This window comes from Eublepharis macularius, chromosome 5 (genome assembly GCF_028583425.1).
Source record: "Eublepharis macularius isolate TG4126 chromosome 5, MPM_Emac_v1.0, whole genome shotgun sequence".
Lineage (NCBI taxonomy): Eukaryota > Metazoa > Chordata > Lepidosauria > Squamata > Eublepharidae > Eublepharis > Eublepharis macularius.
This window is the reverse complement of record NC_072794.1, coordinates 24,061,110-24,083,042: the sequence shown is the minus strand read 5'-3', so window position 1 is coordinate 24,083,042 and position 21,933 is coordinate 24,061,110. Positions and strand designations below refer to the sequence as shown.

Here is a 21,933-nt window from a genome sequence, read left to right as displayed (position 1 = left end):
TCTTCCGGAATGGGGACTCAAAGCAGCTCGCATCATTCTCTCTTCCATTTTCCCCTCACAACAACACTACGAAGTAGGTTATACTGAGTGTGTGCGACTGGCCCAAGGTCACCCAGGAAGTGGTTTAGTCTAGACACTACACTACACTGAAATAAAGGATGTAACCCTGCTCAAATCTGCACTGTAAGTCAGCTTTAGTGCAAAAAACTCCAAACATTAACTCTCTCTTTGGAACATCATAACAGTTTTAAAAAATTCAATTACTTCTGAAAGGTGCACTCTGGATGACTTATCACTAGAGATGGGCATGAAGAGAAAAAAAACTGAACATAATGTTCGTTGTTCATTGCCACCCATGAACAGGGACTCAAGAACCCTTACAAGCATGACCTGTTCATGAACATGTTCGTGGTTGGATGTTCATGGGGGCCAGCAGGCTCTCCTCCAGCCATCATGCAAGTTTGGTCAAGATCCCTACTGCGCCACTCCCAGAAACCTGACCTGAGCAGGCACCAGGAAAGGTGCCAATAATAAATAATGGTTTGGCCCCAGAGCCTGGCAGCAGCCCTGGAACCTGAAGGGGTAGATGCCTATCCCACCACATGCAAAGAAAATTCAAGCTCCTATGCACTCTATCAAAATGCCAACAGCAACTGTCTCTCCCTCTCCACTGTCTGCAAAGCCAGAGCTGGGAGCCCCCTCCCCACTGGTCTTTGCTCCCTTGTAACAAATTTGGAGCTCCACACTTGAAAGGAAGACCTGCCTATCAAGCGAAATTGGGCTTAGACTGGGGTTTCCAGGGCAACAGCAGGAGTTCAGACAATGCCTGCCTAAGTCGCCAAGGGAATTGATTGCAGGTGCCAGACTATCTGGCTTGACGAACAGCAACGAAGGAGGCTTGCAATGACCACCTGTTCGTTTAAAATGGGGCCTCATGAACAGCTTGTTCTCGAACAGCAGATTGGACTGTTTGTGGCTTTTTTCATTTGTATTGCTGTTCATGCCCATCTCTACTTATCACTAAAGAATTTGGACAATAACGATGGAAAATAATGGAAATGACAAAATTTACTAAGAACGTCCATTAGAAGAAGGAAACCACAAATTTTGAAATCATTTTGGTTGCTATGTTTATTAATTTTAGGAAAGATCAATACAAGTACTATTACTGCTCTTTTATATGACAAAGTCATTCATTACACCATTGTTTTCTTCTAATTTGGTAATTGTTAAAAATCTCTGTTTGAAAAACATTTAATTTATTGTAATATGTGTTAATGATGCAGGTCTAAAAATCTAAACCTGTAAGGCCCTTTGTAAATTAAGAGAGTTCTATAAGTGACAAAAGCATGCACACAATTCTCATTTTGGTTGTGAGCAGGCCCAGGTCAAATGCCAGATGAGCCCCATGCACCTCGGGAGAAGAGGACTGGGAATCCTTTTCTTACAGATGGCTTGAAAAAGAAATTCGACAAGGTCAGATGGATCACTGACAATTGACCATAAGCGCTCAGACAGAGTAGGAATACCTCTGGATACTGTTGTAGAGAGTTGTAGGGGACAGCAGTAGCCTTTGTACTCTTTTTGAATCTCTCCATGCTGAGCAGGGTACCAACTCCACCTTGGGAAATTCCTGGAGATTTTGGGGGTGGAGCCTGGGCAGGGAGCTCGCTGAGATATAATGCCACAGACGTCACTCTCCCAAGCATCCATTTTCTCCAAGAGAACAGATCTTTGTCAGCAGAAGATCAGTTGTAATTCTGGGAGATCTCCAGGCCCTACCTGGAGGCTGGCAACCCTAATAATTGTAGAGAGTGGCTCTATCTGTAGGGGACAGCAGTGGCCTTCGTGCTCTTTTGGAGTCCTTTCTAAAGGCCCCTAGCATGCTACGGGTGAAAGCCTAGTACTGATCTTGGGTCTCTGCAAAAGTCCCTGTAGCTTCGTCCTTTATTGATCTTAAGGACGAAGACTTTAAAATGAAAGGCAGGGCTCTTCTTACATCATTAATGTTTTTTGTTGCATACTATTTATTACAGAGTAAATAAATAGTGCCTGAAAGTTGCAGAAATAGCATAGAGACCTCTGCACTCCAAATATATAAATCGTATTGATTTGCATAAAAACTGCATAGAAAAGTGCAAATAGTGCAAGAACTGGTAAATACCGAGCTGGTTCAGACAATATGGCAGCCTTAAATGAGCTAAGCAGTGGGTGGACATCTTCCTACCCCATCCACCTTGAGCTCTGGCCTCTCTAATACCAGGAGACGTCCATAAAGTGGTGTAAATCCACCTTGATCAAATACAGTTGGATTAAATGTAAGATTTCAACTGTGCACCTGATACCAGAGGCCATGTTAGTCTGTTGCAGAAAAGTTAAACAGAAGTCTTCAAAGAGAGACCAGTCTGGAACAGTAATCAATCAAAGAGACTTTGTTCACTGGTGCTACTCTGAGTGGGGTACTAATCTGTCTAGAAGAGTGGTATATAAGTACACTGTTATTAAAGAGAAATGATCCATTCCAATTGAACTAGCCCTACTCCGAAAAGAAGATGGCGGGGCAAAGTAGGACAAACATAGAATCAGATTCAGTCAAGGAAGGGGCCGCAAGAGACATGATAAGAACTCCCATAAAGTATGGGCCATGCTGAGTTATGATTGCACACGTAGTGAGTGTCGAATTATTTGTTCCTGCTGAAACAATATTGTTCCTACTCTCTTTGTAATTCCCACCTTTCTGTTGCTTGCATATGCACCTGAAGGAATGTTGTTAGTCCTTAAGGTGCCACTGGACACCTGCTCGATTTAACTATGTCCATGGAAACTGACCTAGATGATCCAGGCCAGCCCAGACTCACTAGATCTTGGAAGTTAAACAGGGTTGGCCCTGGTTAGTACCTTAATGGGAGACCGCTAAGGAAGTCCAGAGGCAGGCAATAGCAAACGACCTCTGTTAGTCTCTTGCCATGAAATCCTATGGGGTCGCCATAAGCCAGCTGCAACTTGACTGCACTTTCCAACACCAACACCATGGAAATTGTATATACTGTATCTGGTTCCATCTACTTGTTATGCCACTGCTTGATAGCATCAGAGTTGGGACAACAAGGGATTGCTGAAGAAAACTCTTGCCTTTTTACTGAGATCTCTCTTATGTATTGGTATCGAGGAGACTTCCATTTTAAAAACATATCAGTAAAGAAAGATATCAATGCTCAAATTGCCCAAATCTGAATTCTGCTTTGTCCTGCTTTCCCCTACAAAATGCTGGACACAGAAAGAAAGTAGATATCTGGATAGACAGACAGCCATGCCATACAGCTGTCAGAACTAATTGAAACTGTAGAGGATCCCAACAACAACTGCGAACAGGGCAAGAGCTTTCAGTAGGTATGCAATAAAACTGGATGTGTCTTCTACCACCCGGGTTCTCATAGGCTTCAGGGTCCTCTCCCACTGGCTCATGATGGCATTTCTGGCTCCATCCCACTTCCCAGGTCCATCCAGGCGGAACTGGTAGGGAGAGCAAGGCCCAAAGAAGATCTTAATGGCCAATTTTGGATCGCGGAGAAGAAGAGCTGGTACACTGGGCTTTACACCAATTGAGGAGGCCAGTTGGTCCATGTAAACAAGGCAATCTGTTTTCAGAACCTCATCAAAGGTGAAGCCAAACCTTAATCCAAGAACAAAAAAGGTGAGAGGGGAAAGAAACAGAGCATAAACAATTCTAAGACTGACAACACAGGAACTACCTTATAGGATTATGCTTACAGCTTACCCTCCTCTGCACAATCACCAACCCATGATGAGCATGGCACCTAGACATGGAGGAAGTATGCACATGTCTTTTGGCATAGATCTACCCTTCATCCAAGGAGCCTTCTTCCAGCTTAAGGAACCTTCTTCTGACTTCATTGGCTCCCCCATTGGAAGAAGAGTTACTGAAATTGGAGGAAGCCTCCTTCAACCAGAACTTTGCTCATTGGAGTGGTAAGCTAAGAGTAGGGTCCACATCATTCCTTCTCTGTGATGAGGGATCCTGCTTTCCAAAAGTTCTCAATCACAGTGCCAATGGTGTCAATGTGTCCTCTGAGTGTAGGTGCCACGCTTGCAAAGCGATCATATGGAGACAGGGAATTATCCTTTTCTCTGTCCTATTGCCCTTCAACCTCACTGGATGCCCTGGGTTTTAATATTAGGGGGAAGCAGAAAACGTTCTCTCTGTCCAATGTTTATAGACCATGCATAATTTTATTATCATGTCCTCTCTTGGTTGTCTTTTCTCTAAACTTTCTAAACTTTTTCTAAGAGTCCTCTGCATGCCTCTTTGAATCTTCTCCAGAGGGCACAAGAGGAGGTGTGTGCACTGCTAGAGAACCATTTAAGGCAGAGAGGCAGGAAGAAGGGTGCTTGTGGCAGCTCAGTTATCTGAGTTAGCGCTGACAGCGGAGGTGGCATGAATCCTGGCCACCCAGACCTACTTAGCAGTGTCATCTGAGACCACGCCATTTCTTATGCTCCTTTGCAACAGATCCATAATGGGGAAGTAGACCTATTTCATGGCAGGCTACTCCAGTTGTGATTGCCAAGTTACATCTGCAGAATATTAAGGCAACACATTAAGGATAGTCATATTAAAGCTTTGCAGACATCCAGAGTTCTCTCCAGAGAAACTCTGAGGAAAGGAAGGTGGGAAACCACTTTCTGTTTCAAAAAGGACCTTGGCATTGATTGAATGAAGCATCTCAGCCAGGATCAGGGGACACATTTCTGTGGCATATACCCTGGCTTTGCTTTCATCTTTCCCCTCAGCTCCACAGGAACAAGGTCTGCCTCTGGCCTTTGTAGCGTGTCTTGTGGAAAGTGATTAACAGGCAGTAGCATTTCTCTCTATGCTACAAAAAGGTGATTTCTGCAGATCAAGCACCTGCTACAGATATGACAGCAAGCCATCCAGATTTCTTTCAAATCAGTTGGCAACCATAACTTGCCCCCCCCCCTTCCAACCAAGGAGGATGCAACACCACACAGTAGCCTTGCACACACATTACTGAGAATGCACTTATAATCTAGGTGATTTTTCTTTGTATGGGCATTGAGTAATTCTTACATTTCACTCCATACCTGCTCAGTTAAATGTTTGATTTAATCTCCACATGTACTTCACTCGGAATGTGAACATGTGTCAGCTCTTCCTTACAAACAGAGGCATGTGTGTGAATGCGGATTATATCTGCCTTCCCTGTAACATGTGAACAGGGCCGTGTCTTGCTTTTGTACGGAAGCTTTTCTGTGCTGAGGCTTACCAATTGAGCTTGTGTTTCTTCTTTTCATTGACCTCTTCCAGCATTGTGTTCACAGGAGGCAACTTACATAAGCCTGAAAGACAGGAAAAGGGTTGTTTTTCGTAACTAACTCGGGTTTTTTTTTTAAAAAAAAACTTAAGCAAAAAGATAAGGAACTCTTGCAGCAAAAAAACAACGTACAGGATATCTCCATGCTAAACCACAGAGCCATGGCAGGGGGAAGACATAACATGTGGCCGTATTCACATTGGTTGATTTGCTTGTACTTGGGTCAGGTTGGGGATGTGTGTGGGAGGAAGGGGGAATTTTTTTGAGCCAAGCTACAAGTGACACCTGACACGGGTTGGACACTTGTCAAGCTTCCCTCAAGTTTTGGTTGGAAATGTAGGCATCCTGGTCTTCCAACTTGGCTCTCCATTTAATTGAAGTTTACAAAGCGGCAGTCTATGGGAGGGAGAACATGCGGTGAGGAGGGGAGTGCAGGCGTCGGGCTCTTGCCAGGCGCCCCCCTTCCCCTCCACTGGGTGTGGGGGGGGAGGGTTTCTGTAAACTTCAATTAAATGGAGAGCCAAGCTGTAAGATCAGGATGCCTACATTTCCCATCAAAACTTGCTGACAAGTGTCCAACCTGTGTCAGGCGTCACTTGTAGCTTGGCTCTTTGTCTGGGGCATTCTGGTGGATGTTGGCTACTCTTAAGATGGTCTGACTATTACTGAGCATCAGCTTTTGCTTGATGTGGGATGAAGCAGGGTTGTAGCTACAACAGACTGAAAATCAGATGGCTACTCAAGTAGAGAAGGTCATGGTATTGTTGCAAAGTGTGTATTCCGACGTGGGAGGCAGTACAAATTATTGTCCCAATCTGCTTCCAGAAGTCCCCAATTCAGATTATTTTTCTGTCAGTCTAATAAAGGAGATAATCTATGTGCACACTGTTGTATCTGCAGACCGTCTCCTTCCATTGAAATTAATGTGGGTATTTATATATATATGACAAATCCACAGGCCTTTTTTAGTGGTGGTGCTTCACTTTTGGAATACCTACCAGGCCAAAACATTTCTTTTCTTTTTTTTACTCAGGCTTTTGACTGATAGCTTTTATCTTTTAAAACAGGTTTTACAGTCTGCGTCTAGTATGTGGACTGTTTTACAGATATTACTTTAGGCTGCTGAATGTTTTATACAGTTTTTAAGCCCCTGGCTTTTTTCTATACGTTGTTTTTATAATAATCATTCTTATGCTGTTCCTTTTATGATTTTACAAGGATTTGCTGGGGGATCTCGTTTTCCCTTGTACCCCCCATTTCCTATTTCCTTTCCCTGACAGCCCCAAGACCTCCCCCTCCATTTTCCTGCTTCCTTCCCTTCCTCTCACTCATCAGCCAACCTACCTTTGTCTGCTCCCATCTTCATCTTTCCCTCCTCCCCTCCCCTGGCAGCCTCACCATGGGAAAAGTCTGGCCCAGTTGTGCACTGACCTGCAACACTGGTGACGGTAGTATGTCCCCAGTGGTCACCACCAGGCCTGTCCCTGGTGAGTCCTCCTCCATTGGGGAACATGAAATGAGAGGTGGATGGGAACCTCCCATTGGCTGTTTTGTTCAAGTTCACCTCTGCTTCCCTCCCTTCCCTGCCCCCATTTTACTGTATAGAAACCAAGGCTTGAAAGGCTGAGCAATATTGTTATGGTTGCCTAGCAATCTACAAAGTTGTGACTGAGAGCTCTGTGGACATTACTTTTATAAAACTACAGGCATTGTTTTTATTATTTTAGGGAGTTTCAAAACTTTCAATCCTCCAATGTATTGTTTCTAAGATTTCAGATATTTCTTTAAACTTGAGACTTCCTTTAGGTTTATAGAGAAACCTCCCCCCCTCCTCCATCTCTCCCTAGTTCCATTTTGAGTCTTTTGAGCTCCTAGAGACATAGGCTGCTATGTGGGGGAGGGAACAATGGCTTAGATCCCACAGTGCTAACAAGAAGCACCACCCAATGGAAGCAACTGTCCTGTTTAAAACGTGGTTTAGGGAAAGGCTCAGAAGGAGCCATGAGAAGGTGCTGCATTTATGTGGGATCCAGCCCCAGAAACATGACCTTGATTTTATGGAATTACTGTTTTTCATCCTACCTACCATTAAAGATTCGGGTGACCCAGCGTGCTTGAGTTTCCACAACTGACATGATTGCCCCAAGAGGTTTGAGAAAGCCTATGAATGCCAATGTTGGCTTTTCCAGTCGAGGTGGGAAAATGTATTTGTACAAGGAGGCATGATTGTTTTCAACCTCAATGATGGACTCATCAATGAAAGGAAAAGAGGCTTTGTAGCCCGTGGCAAAGACAACAACATCCACTTCCTCTTCCTCCTGACTGTCCTTGAACACAACAGAGTTTTCCTTGAACTCCTTCACACCAGGCTTGATAGACACCTTCCCAGTAATGATGCATCCAGGGAGTTCATCATTCAATATTGGCTCTCTCATCACAGATCTACCAAGGTTGGAGAGGGGGGGAGACAAAAAGAGAAACATTAGTATTTTGGTGATGTAGTTGAGTATGTTGTTGACCTCGTTTAACAAAATGAGATGAAGAATCTCAGGTTAACTTTTCTTCACTGGCTTTCATTTTTTTACTACGTGTTCTGAAACTATAAAGGACAAGTCTGCCCTGTGAGACCAAAGATCTGTGTTTTCCAGTATCTTGCTTTATTCCAGGAACCAGTCAGGCATTTCCAGGAAGTGCACAAGCAACGCATGAGTTAAACAGACCATTCTCATTGTTGGCCTCTCAGCATTTCTTATTCTCAGGTATGCTGCCTCTGAATATGGAAGTGTCATTTATCATAGCTATTTTCACAGAGGGTTTTTAAACACCTCTCAACCAACGCTACACTGTCTGTAGTGGCAGTGAATTCCAAACACTGAAGTGAAGAAGTCTGTCCAGAATCAACTGCTAATCAATCTCAGTTTGGATTTTCTGAGGAAAGTCAAAACAAACCCAAATTGACTTACTCACCACCATTACCTTCAATTCCAGAATGGAAAAAAGATAAACTATGTAATAAAATAAAATAAAATATTGGCGTGATCAAAAACCTATACAACAGTTCTATGTATGGACAGAGAAAATATCTCCACAAACCGAGGGCAATCCATCGGTTTGCAGAAAATCTTGAAAATAAAATAAAACAAAAAAAATAAAACAAAAATGCCATCTCACAAAATTACCTCTTAAGAGCCATTTTGGCAGCCATTTTGAATTGACTAGGCATCCAATGTTATGTGTAATTGCTGAGGTAATCAAAAATGGCTATCAGTTTCATTTTTAAAATTTGAGGTGAGTTGAGGAGAAAGAAAGAAGGAGTGGGAAGAACAAAAATGAGGATCAGGGTGGAGAGAAGTGAAGCTGGAGTGGAGAAAAGGGAAGCGAGAAATAAAAATGATACTGAAAGGAAGGAAAACAGAAGGTGAAGGGAAGAAAAGAAGAAGGGGAAAAGGAGAAGTTGCAAGGGCTGTAGGGGAGTTCCCCACTCCAAGCGTTTGCTCCCCCCACCTCTCATCTGGCTGGCTGGGTGGGACAGTGCGAGAATAGGCCTGGAAACCCTCCAGCATGCTCCTGTGCACTCTGAAGCCATGTTGCACTGGGAATGACATCATTCCTGGTACAATGCAGAAGCATGGGTTTGCTCCAGGTGCTGATTTGGTAATTTTGGCAATTTTACCAAATCACCCTGGTGTGACTTATTGCTTCTGTGCCATGCCGGGAATGACGTTATTCCCAGTGTGAGACAGAAGGGGTCCAGATTGCACACATGAGGTAAGTATTCCTGTCATGCCTCCCCATGCCCCCCATCCCTTGCTTTTAGCTTTGGGGAACCTGCCATCCCAAAGGGCTGCCATGTTATTGGAAAGAAGAAAAGGACAGGAGGGAAAAGGGCACATGAAGAAAGATGAGTTGAGAAAGATAAGTGGAGGGAAAGGAGAAGCTGTGGGGGCTGCCAGGGAAGGAAAGGGGAGAAAACAGAGAGAGTGTGGCAAGGATTATGGGTGGGTGAATAGGGCTAGGGTTGTCATCACCAGGTTTTGAAATTCCAACATATTGGGAGCTAGGACGGTGGGTTTTGGGGAGGGGAGAGACTTCAGCGGAGAGAATGCCACAGAGTCTATCCTCCAAACCAGTAATTTTCTTCAGGGAAACTAATCTCTGTCGTCTGGAGATCACTTGAAATTCCAAGAAATCTCCAGCCCCCACTTAGAGGTTGGAAACCCTGAATAGAGGGATTGTAGACTAGAGATCAGTTGTAATTCTGAGAGATCTCCAGGCTCCAACTGACAACCCTATAAATAAGGGCCAAACTACAAGTGACACCTGACACTAGTTGGACACTTGTCAGCTTCCCTCAAGTTTTTATGGGAAATGTAGGAACCTTGGCGGAATGTTGGACAAGTGACAGTTGAAAAGTCCATTGGACAGCAGTCGGAGAGCCAAGCTGCAAGACCAAGATGCCTACATTTCCCATCAAAACTTGAGGGAAGCTGACAAGTGTCCAACCTGTGTCAGGTGTCACTTGTAGTTTGGCTCTAAATTACCACGTGAGACAGTTTGCAGCCTTGCCATAGTCAGAACCTTCGCTTTAGCACTGACAGGCAGATGTGAACATAAGGCAGCCACTTCAAGGTGGTGGACTAGAAGAGGTCCATCTACTTGGCATAAGCCACCAGAAAATTCAGTGCATACCTCTCTGAAATTTATTATTTGCAGCTCATGTTCTTAGCAGTGAGGCTTGCACAAAAGGACTGTAACAAAATATTTGTATACTATGCTCTCTGATTCCTGAGGTGCCTCCCAATATTCATGCAAATTCATTAAATACATTTAAAAAACAATGCTTTCTTGATGAACTGTGTCCACCGTTCATCAGGGAGGGGATTTAAATTTTCCACCTGAAGGATCAAAATGCCTCAGACCATTTTCTTCAGTGGTGTCATTTGGTAAGCATGTTGATTTTACTTTCTGGAATACACCCTTAGACTTTTCCATCCTTTATGCTTGCACATATGCTGTACTTCCATTTGCGTTCTTTGAGTTTTCTTTTCACACTTCAGCCTCCAGTATAGCCCTAAGTACCTGTCCTTTGGGACCAGCCCATAGTTTGCATGATTAAACCACTGGTTCACTCGAGTAGCAATGAGCCACATGGTAGCGCGGCCAGGGAGGGAATTCCGGATAATATTCAGGAAACGAGTGAGGAACACCATGTCCCATGGATAGCCATCATCAAACACCCGGCTTATCACCCAAGCACCTCTATTTGTGCTGATCATCACCTAGAAAAAAAGACAAGATCGTCAAAACACAGCAACATCTACTGATAAGCAACAGCCAAAATACATAAGCAAGACCATAGACTTAAATGAGCTTTAGAGTGTAAACTACCTAAAAATTATTTGAAGCAAAGTGTCAGTTCTAGGGATGGCAGTCCCTGGCAGATAGACCCCAAGCCCCTCACAGCAAGCACTCCAGTGCATTGGTTGAAAGACTTTATTCAGAGATCCATTCAGTTCAGGTGTACATCCATAGATAGAAAGTTGGCAGGAATGATTATTCAGGCAAAGGTACTATTGATATAGGGAGCATCATTTCCCCCCCTCCCCTGAAGCAGTTTGCATTTAGGCGTGAAAACTTAAGAAGTTACGTGAGAACACAATAGCTCAGAGCCAAGCTACAAGTGACGCCTTACACAGGTTGGACACTTGTCAGCTTCCTTCAGGTTTTGATGGGAAATGTAGGCATCCTGGTTTTACAGCTTGGCTCTCCATTACAGCTGCAAGACCAGGATGCTTACATTTCCCATCAAAACTTGAGGGAAGCTGACAAGTGTCCAACCTGTGTCAGGCGTCATTTGTAGCTTGGCTCTTAGTCTAGACAGGAGAAAGGCAGGAGATTACAAAGAAATCAAAGTCTCTTTATTCCCTGTGAAACAGTTACATTTCCATTGGCAGCTGCAAGGTCAGTGAAGCACATATTTCGGAGATAATGGGCTGGTTACTTGTTCCTGTGGAAATCAGCATTAGCAAGCAAGGCACTTTCAGTTTTAGGAAGGCCAGGACTTTTTTTCTGGGAAAAGAGGTGGTGGAACTCAGGAGGACCACACAAAAATGTCACTTTGTTTCAGCTGGAACAAGGGGGGAGTTTTTAAAAGTTTAAATTGCCCTTGGCGAAAATGGTCACATGGCTGGTGGCCCCGCCCCCTGATCTCCAGACAGAGGGGAGTTTAGATTGCCCTCCACGCTGCTCTAGCGGTGCGGAGGGCAATCTAAACTCCCCTCTGTCTGGAGATCAGGGGGAGGGGCCACCAGCCATGTGACCATTTTCAAGAGGTGCCGGAACTCCGTTCCACCGCGTTCCTGCTGAAAAAAGGCCCTGAGGAAGGCTAACATTGGAATGAGCATATTACAAAGTATAACATGGCATGAGATCAGTACATCAGAGAATACATCAATAGCATGGATGTGTGCATACATGACACAAAGGCAAAAAGATTGTGCCCCTGAGGTTGGTCCAGAAAATTTCTGTTTACAAAAGAATACACTTTCTTGGTAAGCATGGCAGTTAGACAAAATGTGATAAAAATCAATGGAGTAGAAACAGACCTTACTGCTATACAGCGGCTGCTTGTGCTTATGCAAAGAGATTAATTTTATGCAGAAGACACTGTGAACACTACATTTCTGAGAGGTGGGATATATATTTTCAAAATAAAATAAAAACAAATAATTCAGAAGACAGACACACAGAGATTATTAAAGAAAACATATGCATCGGATTTTGTCAAAGAATTCAACCAGAACTGAACGCACATATATATGACTCCCATGCGCAGACTAACTCTTGGGCTAACTCTTGCTCTTTTCTACTGCTACGGACAGACTAACATGGTGGGCTACCCATCTTGATCTATTCCCCTCCCTTTTCTGCTTTAAGTAGTCTGCCAAACTCACAGCCATGGTTGCTCAAAGAAGATTTTATTTCAGGAAGACATGAACCAAATAAAGGTGGTACTATTCTTGAAAAATCCACCCTGATCCAAGGGGATCTTGGGATGACAGAATAAGGTAAGCCATTTGGGTGGAGTTTGGAGCACTTTTGAGAGAGATCTAGCTAGTAGCCACCACTGTTTTTAACTGCAAATTTTCCTATCCCAAAACGAGCTCTTCATCTTTAAAAAGATAGATTCCAGCCACAATTTTAAAGACAAATATCTACAGGGTTGGTGCAGTGTGTCTACCAGGTCTCATCCTGGCTACAATCCAGACTTTGCTTAGAAGAACTAGAACAGGCAAAAGGAAAAAAATGTTCTCAAGTGCTTCAGTTATTGCTGTTTACCTTGCATAAGTCAGTATGGAAACCAGTCTGCTGCAAAGGTCTTCCACAAGTTTTGAGTTGGGGGCGAGTCCCTGGCTCAATAGTAGAGCATCTGCTTGGCATGCAGGAGGTCCCAAGTTCAATTCCCACCATCTCCAGTTAAAAAGATCAGATAGCAGGTGATGTTGAAAGTCCCCTGCTGAAGACCCTGGAGAGCTACTGCCAGTCAGAGGAGATGATACTGACCTTGATGGACTAATTGTCTGATTCACTATAAGGCATCTTCATGTGGCTACGCATTAACGCTCCATCTCTTTCAAAAATCATTGCAGTTCAGAATAGAAGCAATTTATTCTGTGCAATTGCATGTTAATTTTTACAGTTTGAGCTGTTTGAAAGGAACTGCAGCAAATTAGCAGGAAAAAACATCCCTGACAGTTTTGTTTTGAGCTGACTTCCATCTGGGTATGCAATGTTGAAATTCCCAACATTGCTTTGGTAGATGCTGGGAGATTCTGAGCATGATGCTTAGGGAGCATGGAGTTGGGGGAGGATGTGATGTCACTCCCAGGTGATGCTCCATGAACTTCCCTTAAACTCTATGATAAACACCATAGAGAACAGGGGAAATTACTAGAGGCTATTTTGTCTCCCACTCCTCAAATTCTTAAAGGCAGGAGGTTGAGGTTGGAGACAGGGAATTCAGCTCTGGGCCCAGGCAGTTGTGAAGCTTAATTATAAACTATGGCTTCTTTACAAGATAACACAATTGCTAAGAGAATTGGAACTCTGTTCCTCCTTTCCAAAACTGAAGAAGAAAGGGTAGTGCAGCCCAATTCCAAAGCGCAAAGAGACTGAGAAGAAAAGTACCTTTTTTGCTGTGCGAGCAGCTTCCACGGCAATATCGACTCCTGAATTTCCCATGCCAACAACAAGGACTTTTTTACCTGCGAATACATCTGGAGTTTTGTAGTCCCGACTATGGAAATACTGCCCATTAAACTTGTCTATACCTATGTAGAAACAGAAGGAATCTTGAAACAAAAGCAACCTAAGCCTAGTAAGATGAACCACGAGCTTGTATCCTACCCCTCTGCTTTGTCAAATTGGAAGACACACGAGCGGGTGGCAAAACCAATCAAATATGTTTACAATAAAGTCAATAGTGTTATTTACACAAATGTCTATACAATAAATGAATAAAGATGAGTGCATATATCCCTTATAGTTTGTGGTAGGGCACAAGCATGCACATATTTGCATTTATTTGTTCATATACTACTCTTCTTCACAGTTAGAATGCAAAGCAGCTTAGCGCATCATTCTCCCTTCTGCATTTTCTCACAACCACCACCCTGCCGAGGTGAGCCGAGAATTATCAATGAGGGGTTATCCGGAACAAGTGATCAACACGGCAATGCATAGGGCAGCCCACAGGCAGCGACCAGAATTATTTAGGGAGAAATACAATCAAACGGAATCTTCCATCAGATGGGCAGTTGATTACACACATTTGGCTAGGGACATTAGTAGGATCGTCAAGAGACATTGGTACCTGGTGTGTCATTTACCTGGGTGCTTGGACCCACCATTGGTAGGTTTTCGTCGCGCAGCCAATTTGAAAGATAGGTTGGTCCATTTCCACTTTACAAATATTAGCACCACAGAATCCTGCCCTAAAAGGCACTTCCAGCGCGGGAGGTGCAATGTATGTAATCTGATGGCTGTGGGGGCAACCTTTAGGGTCTCCACATGGGGCCGAGAGATACCTTTAAATCAGTTCTCCACCTGTAGTACCAGTGGGGTAGTGTACATTATTATTATTATTATTTTTGAAAAATTTTTATTGGGTTAGAATCAAATGTTTATACATTACAATCAATTTCCCCATTTCCCACTTTCTAACCCCCTCCCTTTCCCTCCCTTTTTGTTGACTTCCAACAGTTTTCCAACCCTTTATCCCTTTTCCCTTACTCTTTATATATTCCTCTATCTAACAAATATATATTCTCCCTTTATTCTAAGCAATACTTCTTTAGCTATATATATTTTTTTTAATACTCTGTACCCTAACTATGAGTCCCTTTTTCCATAATGGATAAACAATTTATCCCCTTTTTCGTAATTCCATTTTCAAATATTTCTATATCATGAACTATGTAAACCCTACATCCATATAAACCATATAAATCCATATAAATTTAACTTATACTCTATATATTATTCATTCTATCTTCTCTCTATTTTGGTTATATTCGTTTACATTAATATTTCTATTCCCCTTCAATCCTAAATCCTTATATGATATCAATCAATTTGACTCATATATACCTTCAAATAAACATATTCAGTTTGGTACATTATACAGAATCAGAAAGAAAATATTATTGGTTAATCAATCCTTATAATTAACACTTATAATTAGTTATTTTCTATCAATATTCTAATTATTATTCTATATATATCAATCTAATAGCATAGCTGCTTAGAAATTCACTTTTACCTCTTCTCCCCCCCGGTAAAGTCACCCCCCTCTGCATTTTATTGTACTTCAATAGTTCTTAAACTGCCACAGTTCTCCTCCCACCTCCCATTTCTTCTCCAAATATTGTTTCAGCTTCTCCCAGTCTGTGTTAAACTGTCCTGAGTCTAGATTTCTCAGTTTTCTTGTCATCTTGTCCATTTCTGCCATATACAGCAATTTGTAGATCCAATCTTCAATAGTTGGCACTTCTTGTACTTTCCATTTTTGCGCGTACAAAATTCTAGCTGCTGCCGTCATGTAGAATATCAACGTCCTATGATGGGCTGGAATTCCCTCCATTCCCAAGTTTAGTAGCAGGAGTTCTGGGTTCTTATTTACTTGAAATTGTAAAATTTCACTCATTTCTCTTATTATTTCCCCCCAGTACTGCCTAGCTACCTCACACGACCACCACATATGATAGAGGGAGCCCTCATGCTTCCTGCATTTCCAGCATTTATTAGAAGTGTTCAAATTCCCTAGCGCAATCTTCTTTGGTGTCATGTACCAACGATAGATCATTTTGTAAATGTTCTCTTTAATGCTAGTGCATGTCGTTGTCTTCATTGTAGTCTTCCACAAGTATTCCCATGCCTCCATTGTTATTTCTTTGTTGAAGTTTATAGCCCATTTCACCATTTGTGTTTTAACTATCTCATCCTCAGTATACCATTTCAACAGTACTTGGTATACCTTGGATATTCTTTTCTTGTCCTCTTTAAAAAGGGTCTGCTCTAGTTCCGAATTCTCTGTTCGTATACCTCCCTTTACAGAGTCCGAGTTATATAAATCTCTAATCTGTCTATACTGGAACCAATCGTAATAAGGTAGTAGTTCCTCCTGAGTCCTTATTCTGAGTTTAGATGCTTCAATTCTTGTTATTTCTTTATAAGTTAAACATTGTTGCTCATTATCAACAGCTCTCGGATCTATCACCTCATATGGAACTACCCACAAAGGGGTTCCTTCTTGTAGATAGATTCTGTACTTCTTCCAGATTGTATATAAACTTCTCCGTATGTAATGATGCAGGAACATCGAGTTCACCTTTACTTTATCATGCCATAGGTATGCATGCCATCCGAATACTTTTTTGTATCCCTCTAAGGCTAGTAATTTCTTGTTCTTTAACGTCATCCACTCTTTCAACCACACTAGGCAGATTGCGTCATGGTAAAGTCTTAGATTGGGAAGTTGCATTCCGCCTCTTTCTTTTGCGTCTTGTAAAACTTTCATTTTCACTCGAGGCTTCTTGCCTGCCCATACAAAATCTGATATTTTCCTCTGCCATTTTTCGAATTGCTTAGAGTCTCTGATGATTGGTATTGTCTGTAGCAAAAACATTACTCTTGGTAACACATTCATCTTAACTGCTGCAATCCTTCCCAACCATGACAAATTCAGCCTGTTCCATTTAATCAAATCTCTCTCTATCTGAGTCCATAGTTTTTCATAGTTGTTTTTAAATAAGTCTATATTCTTTGCAGTCAGTTCGATTCCCAAATATTTCACCTTACTTGTTACTTCACAGTCCGTTATTTCCGTTAACAATTGTTGTTTCTGCTTAGTCATATTTTTGCATAATATCTTTGACTTCTTTTTATTAATATAAAAACCTGCCAAGTCTCCAAACTCCTTAATCTTATCAATCACTTTTGGCATGTTCTCCAATGGGTCCTCTACAATTAACATTATATCATCCGCAAATGCTCTGACCTTGTATGAATAGTCCTTTATTTTTATTCCTCGAATTTCTTCGTCTTGTCGTATTTGTATCATCAGGATCTCCAATACCAAAATGAACAACAGTGGAGACAACGGGCAACCTTGTCTTGTTCCTTTACTTATAGTCAATTTCTTAGTCGCTTCATCGTTCACCACAATTGCTGCAGTCTGGTCTCTGTAAATTTCCTTAATTGCTCTGATGAATCTTTCTCCCAGTTGTAGCTTTTCCATAGTGGCAAACATAAAGTCCCAGTTTAAATTGTCAAACGCCTTTTCAGCATCAACAAAGAAGAAACCAACCTCTTTGTCACAACACTTGTCATAATATTCAATAGCATTAATCACTGTCCTTAAATTGTCTCTGATTTGTCTGTCTGGCAAAAAGCCTACTTGTTCCTCCTCGATAACTTCCGAAAGCCACCCCTTCAGTCTCTCCGCCAGTATCTTCGCAAAGATTTTATAGTCGTTGTTAAGTAACGATATAGGTCTATAGTTTTTCACATTAGTCAAGTCTTGGCCCTCTTTAGGGATCAATGATATATTCGCTTCACTCCAGGTGTCTGGAATCCTTTGATCCCTTAAAACTCCATTGATCACCTCTTTTAGGAATGGTGCCAGTTCATTGGCCATTGTCTTATAAAATTTAGCCGTAAGTCCATCTGGCCCTGGCGCCTTTCCTAGATTTGCAGATTGTATTGCCTTACTTATTTCCTCATCCGTTACTTCACTGTTCAATTTATTTCTCCAAACTTCCGAGATTACTGGAAGTTTCGTTTTCTCCAAATATAACGCTATTGATTCTTTATTTACCTCTTTCTTATTGTACAGCTTAGCGTAGAATTTATAAAAGGCTCTACTAATGGTAGTCTGTTCCAAATACGTTTTATTGTCTTCACAAATTTTATTTATTATTTTCTTTTCCCTTCTCTTCTTCAATTGCCATGCCAGGTACTTCCCAGGTTTATTTGCACCTTCAAACGCTTTCTGATTCAGTCTTTTAAGGTTCCACTCCAATTCTTTGTTACTCATTGCTGTTAACTGTTCTTGAAGTATTTTAATTTCCTGATATAATTTCTTTTTCCCTGGTCTCTTTTTTAACTGTATTTCTTTGGCTTTTATTTTCTCCTCGATCTCTTGTCTTTTCTCCTCTTTCTTTTTTCTTGCTCTACCATTTAAGTCCATTAGTATGCCCCTTATAACCGCCTTATAAGCATCCCAAACTTTATCAGTTGGTACTTCTTTATTCACGTTATATTGTATGAAGAACTTTGTCTCTCTTCTCAGCATCTCCATATTCTCTCCTTCCTGTAGCAAGTCCTCATTTATTCTCCATGCTTTCCTTTTTCTCCTTTTCCCTAATTTCCACATAATTGGATTGTGATCTGAGCCTACCATCGGCATTATTTCTACCTCCTTAGTCCATAACGCTAAGTCTTTTGAGGCCCAGATCATATCAATTCTTGATAATGTAGAGTGCCTTGCAGAATAAAAAGTAAACTGTCTGCTTTTGGGATATTCTCTTCTCCATACATCTTCTAAAGTCTCCTGTTGTATCAACTCAAAAAAGAGCTTTGGTAATAGTCCTCTTTTCTTTTGTGCCGTTATTGTCTTTTTATCTAATTCCAAGTTTGTCACTCCATTGAAGTCTCCAGCAAGAATTATCTGGTCATATGAAAGATCGTCTAGTTGCTTCCTCAAATCCTCAAAGAAGCTTTCTTTTGCACCGTTAGGTGCATAAACTCCGACTACCAACACTCTCTTTAAGTTCCAAATACATTCCACTGCTATAAATCTGGCTTCCACATCTTTCATTACAAATTTTGGCTGTAGCTCCTCTTTTATATACAACACCACTCCTCTTTTTTTCTTATTAGAGGCCGCTACAAATTCCTTGCCCAGTTTTCCCAATTTTAAATATTTTACATCCTGCTTTCGAATATGGGTCTCTTGCAAACAAACAATGTCACATTTTTGTTTTAATAGCCAGTGGAAAATGTTTTTTCTCTTATTCGGTGAATTTAGTCCATTTACATTCCAAGATAAAACTTTACACTCCATACTCATGAGCTTGTTGGTAAGTCCTTTTCATTGTCCCTTATAAATCGCTCCATCTCTCGCTCAGATCTAATGCGCTTTTTGGCCCCTCCAAATTCAAAGGACAGACCTTCTGGGAGCTCCCATCTGTACCTGATTTTCATGTCCTTCAACATCTGGATTAGCACTTTATATTTTTTCCGATCTAGTAACACTGATCTGGGTAATTCCTTCATTATGATAATTGTCTTGCCATCAATCTCCAATGGGTCTTGAAACTGTTTAGTCACAATCTTCTCTTTCATGTTTCGTGTCGTAAACTGCACAATCACATCTCTTGGTAATTTCCTCTGGGTTGCAATTCTCGAGTTTACGCGATATGCCACATCAAGGATAGCCACAACTTCCTCCTCCTCCTTCCCCAGGTATTCAGCTAACACCTCAGTCATCTGTTCTTGCGCTGTCTTTCCTTCCACTTCCGGCAAGCCGCGAAATCTCAGCTGCTTCTCCATGTGTCTGCTTTCCGCAACCGCCATTCTTCCCCTCATCAGTCTCATCTCTGTTTGTTGCGTGTCTGCTAGATTCTCCATCGCTCCTTCTACTGCTTTAACTCTCTGCTGCGTTCCTTGTAATTCATTTTGTATTGTTTCCATACCTTTCTTCACTTCTGACAGCTCCGATTTTACTGTCTGTTTAACCTCTTTAATCAGCTCCAATTTCGTGTCCTTAAGTTCTTTAATCACTTCTAAAAGTTTTTTGTCCAGGTTCTCTATTGCCGATTGCCACTCTTTTTTTGACATCGTGGGGTTTGGTAGTGTACATTATTGAATGCAGCTGCCCACGCATTTATGTCGGCAGCACAAGCAGGCAGATTAAAGTGCGCATACAAGAGCATATTTCCAGGATAAGGAATAAATGTTTTGATGCACCCCTCACACAACATTTTGTAAAATCAAAAAGAGTCCAGTAGCACCTTTAAGACTAACCAATTTTATTTTAGCATAAGCTTTCGAGAATCAAGTTCTCTTCGTCAGATGCCTGATACAGAGACTGGTCTCTGTATCAGGCATCTGACGAAGAGAACTTGATTCTCGAAAGCTTATGCTAAAATAAAATTGGTTAGTCTTAAAGGTGTTACTGGACTCTTTTTGATTTTGCTACCACAGACTAACACGGCTAACTTCTCTGCATCTACAACATTTTGTAGACCATCACAACATGGAAAGACAGTTCAGATTCTCAGTTCTACAGGTCATTCAAAAGGAAAGATCCAGGGACTTCAATAAGGAACTAATGAGAAGAGAGGCATACTGGACTTTTGAGTTAGACTGTTTAGGACCTTTTGGTCTGAATACTCTCATTGACTATTCAGGGTTTGTGTAGTAACATCATTTTGAGCTATTACTGTTTTTTTTTTAATTTTTAATTTTTCAGTATACTACACAACACTACAATAACACTACACAAGACTATCACAAGGAAAGGGAAAGGATGAAGAGAAAGGGAAGGGGCGGGGAAAAGGGGACATAAAGGGAAGGATAAACTACATTCAACACTACACTTCAATGTTTTCCCTTCATATTGCCATAATAGAAAAAAAATAGCTCAATAAAATGATGATGGGGTGGTTAATCATACAGATTACACATTTCAAATTCTAATTAAACTTTCCTCCCCCTTCTGGGTCCCGGACGCAATTCTCTCTGTGCAACCGCAGCTGCGGTGCTCTCCTCCCCCCCCCCCCAGGCTTCTCCTTTTCTTCGTTCTTGGTACACTGGAATTCCGGGTTTTTATCCTCAAAATCCTTTAGTTGATCTTCTGATAGTATCTTATAGGCTTGATCTTTATGTCTAAACCATATTCCTTCCGGAAGTAACCATTTATACTTTATTCCATGGTCCCTCAGAAGAGCTGCGAACTTTTTATACTTAAAACGTCTTTTCCAGACTAGAAATGGAACGTCCTTTAAAATCTTGACTTTAAGACCCATAAAGTCCAAATCCGCATTGTATGAGTTATATAGGATAGTGTCCCGAATCTTTTTAAATGAAAAGTCAATAATGATCTCGCGAGGCAGCTGTCGCTTTGTTGCATATTTTGAAGAAACCCGACGGACCTCCAAAATGGCGCTTTTAACCTCTTCTTTAGTTGTCCTCGCGGGTGTCGCCAGTAGTTCCGAGACCAAATCCCACAGATCCTCATTTTCCTCCTCTTTCACATTTTGGAGACGCAAAATTGTCTGCGTTCGTTCCACCTGTAGCCCGATCAGCTGGTTCTCCACCAACTTCAGCTCTTTTTTTGTAGCCTTCACAAGTGACGCACTTTCCAGAGCAGACTTCTCTGCCCCCCCCGCTACTTCCTTAATGGTTTTCACTTCACTTTCAATTAAGCCCACCCTTTGATCAGTTTCGTTCAGCTTGTCAACAAAGGGTTTTATGGCTTCCACCACCGCCCTGCGCACCAACTCTTCGAGCGACTCTCCCTTCTGCAAGGTAGCCGAGATTGACTTACCGAGAGCGGGACTTTGCTTCTTTGCTGCCATTTTGGAGGGGGGGGGGGCGCCAGCCAGATCCTGGAACTCACCGAAGGGGAAGAGCGAGTCTTCTTCAGATCAACCTCTCCTTCACAAACGCTTGTAGAACAGAAGGGATTCGCTTGTTTACAGGCTTCCACCTGTTTCTTTTATTTGCCGTTTCTCGTTGCCCGGCGGCACTCAAGGCGCCGTGCACGTCTGCCGGCCTCCATAGGGACAAACGGGCAATTCCCCCCCCCGCATTGATTTCGGGAGGTTCTTCCCGCAGCGTCCCGGACCCTGCCTCCCTGACTGGGAGTCCTGGGGGCTAATCCTTGCAGATCAGCCGCCCGGTCAGGGTGCCCGGTCGCTTCCTCCCGGACCTGCCGAGAGGAGCGTCCGGCATGGCTGAGAAAGCGAAACCGAATCATTTTGAGCTATTACTGTTAATGACTTGAGAATTGTAA

The 21,933-nt window shown here is 42.2% G+C and overlaps 1 protein-coding gene across 2 annotated transcripts in view; it reads right to left on the bottom strand.

Annotated features, from left to right (window-relative positions):
• Window positions 1–1,113: 1,113 nt before the first annotated feature.
• LOC129331093 (flavin-containing monooxygenase 1-like) overlaps window positions 1,114–21,933 on the bottom strand; it is a 45,657-nt gene continuing 24,837 nt past the window's right edge. For both annotated transcript variants that reach the window (XM_054981435.1, XM_054981436.1), the window contains 5 exons: window positions 13,542–13,684; window positions 10,434–10,633; window positions 7,441–7,796; window positions 5,307–5,379; window positions 1,114–3,673 (listed from right to left, as the gene is read on the bottom strand). In XM_054981435.1, the coding sequence (XP_054837410.1) occupies window positions 3,331–3,673; window positions 5,307–5,379; window positions 7,441–7,796; window positions 10,434–10,633; window positions 13,542–13,684 (1,115 nt within the window). In that variant the 3' untranslated portion in view covers window positions 1,114–3,330. The remainder of the gene's footprint in view (window positions 3,674–5,306; window positions 5,380–7,440; window positions 7,797–10,433; window positions 10,634–13,541; window positions 13,685–21,933) is intronic.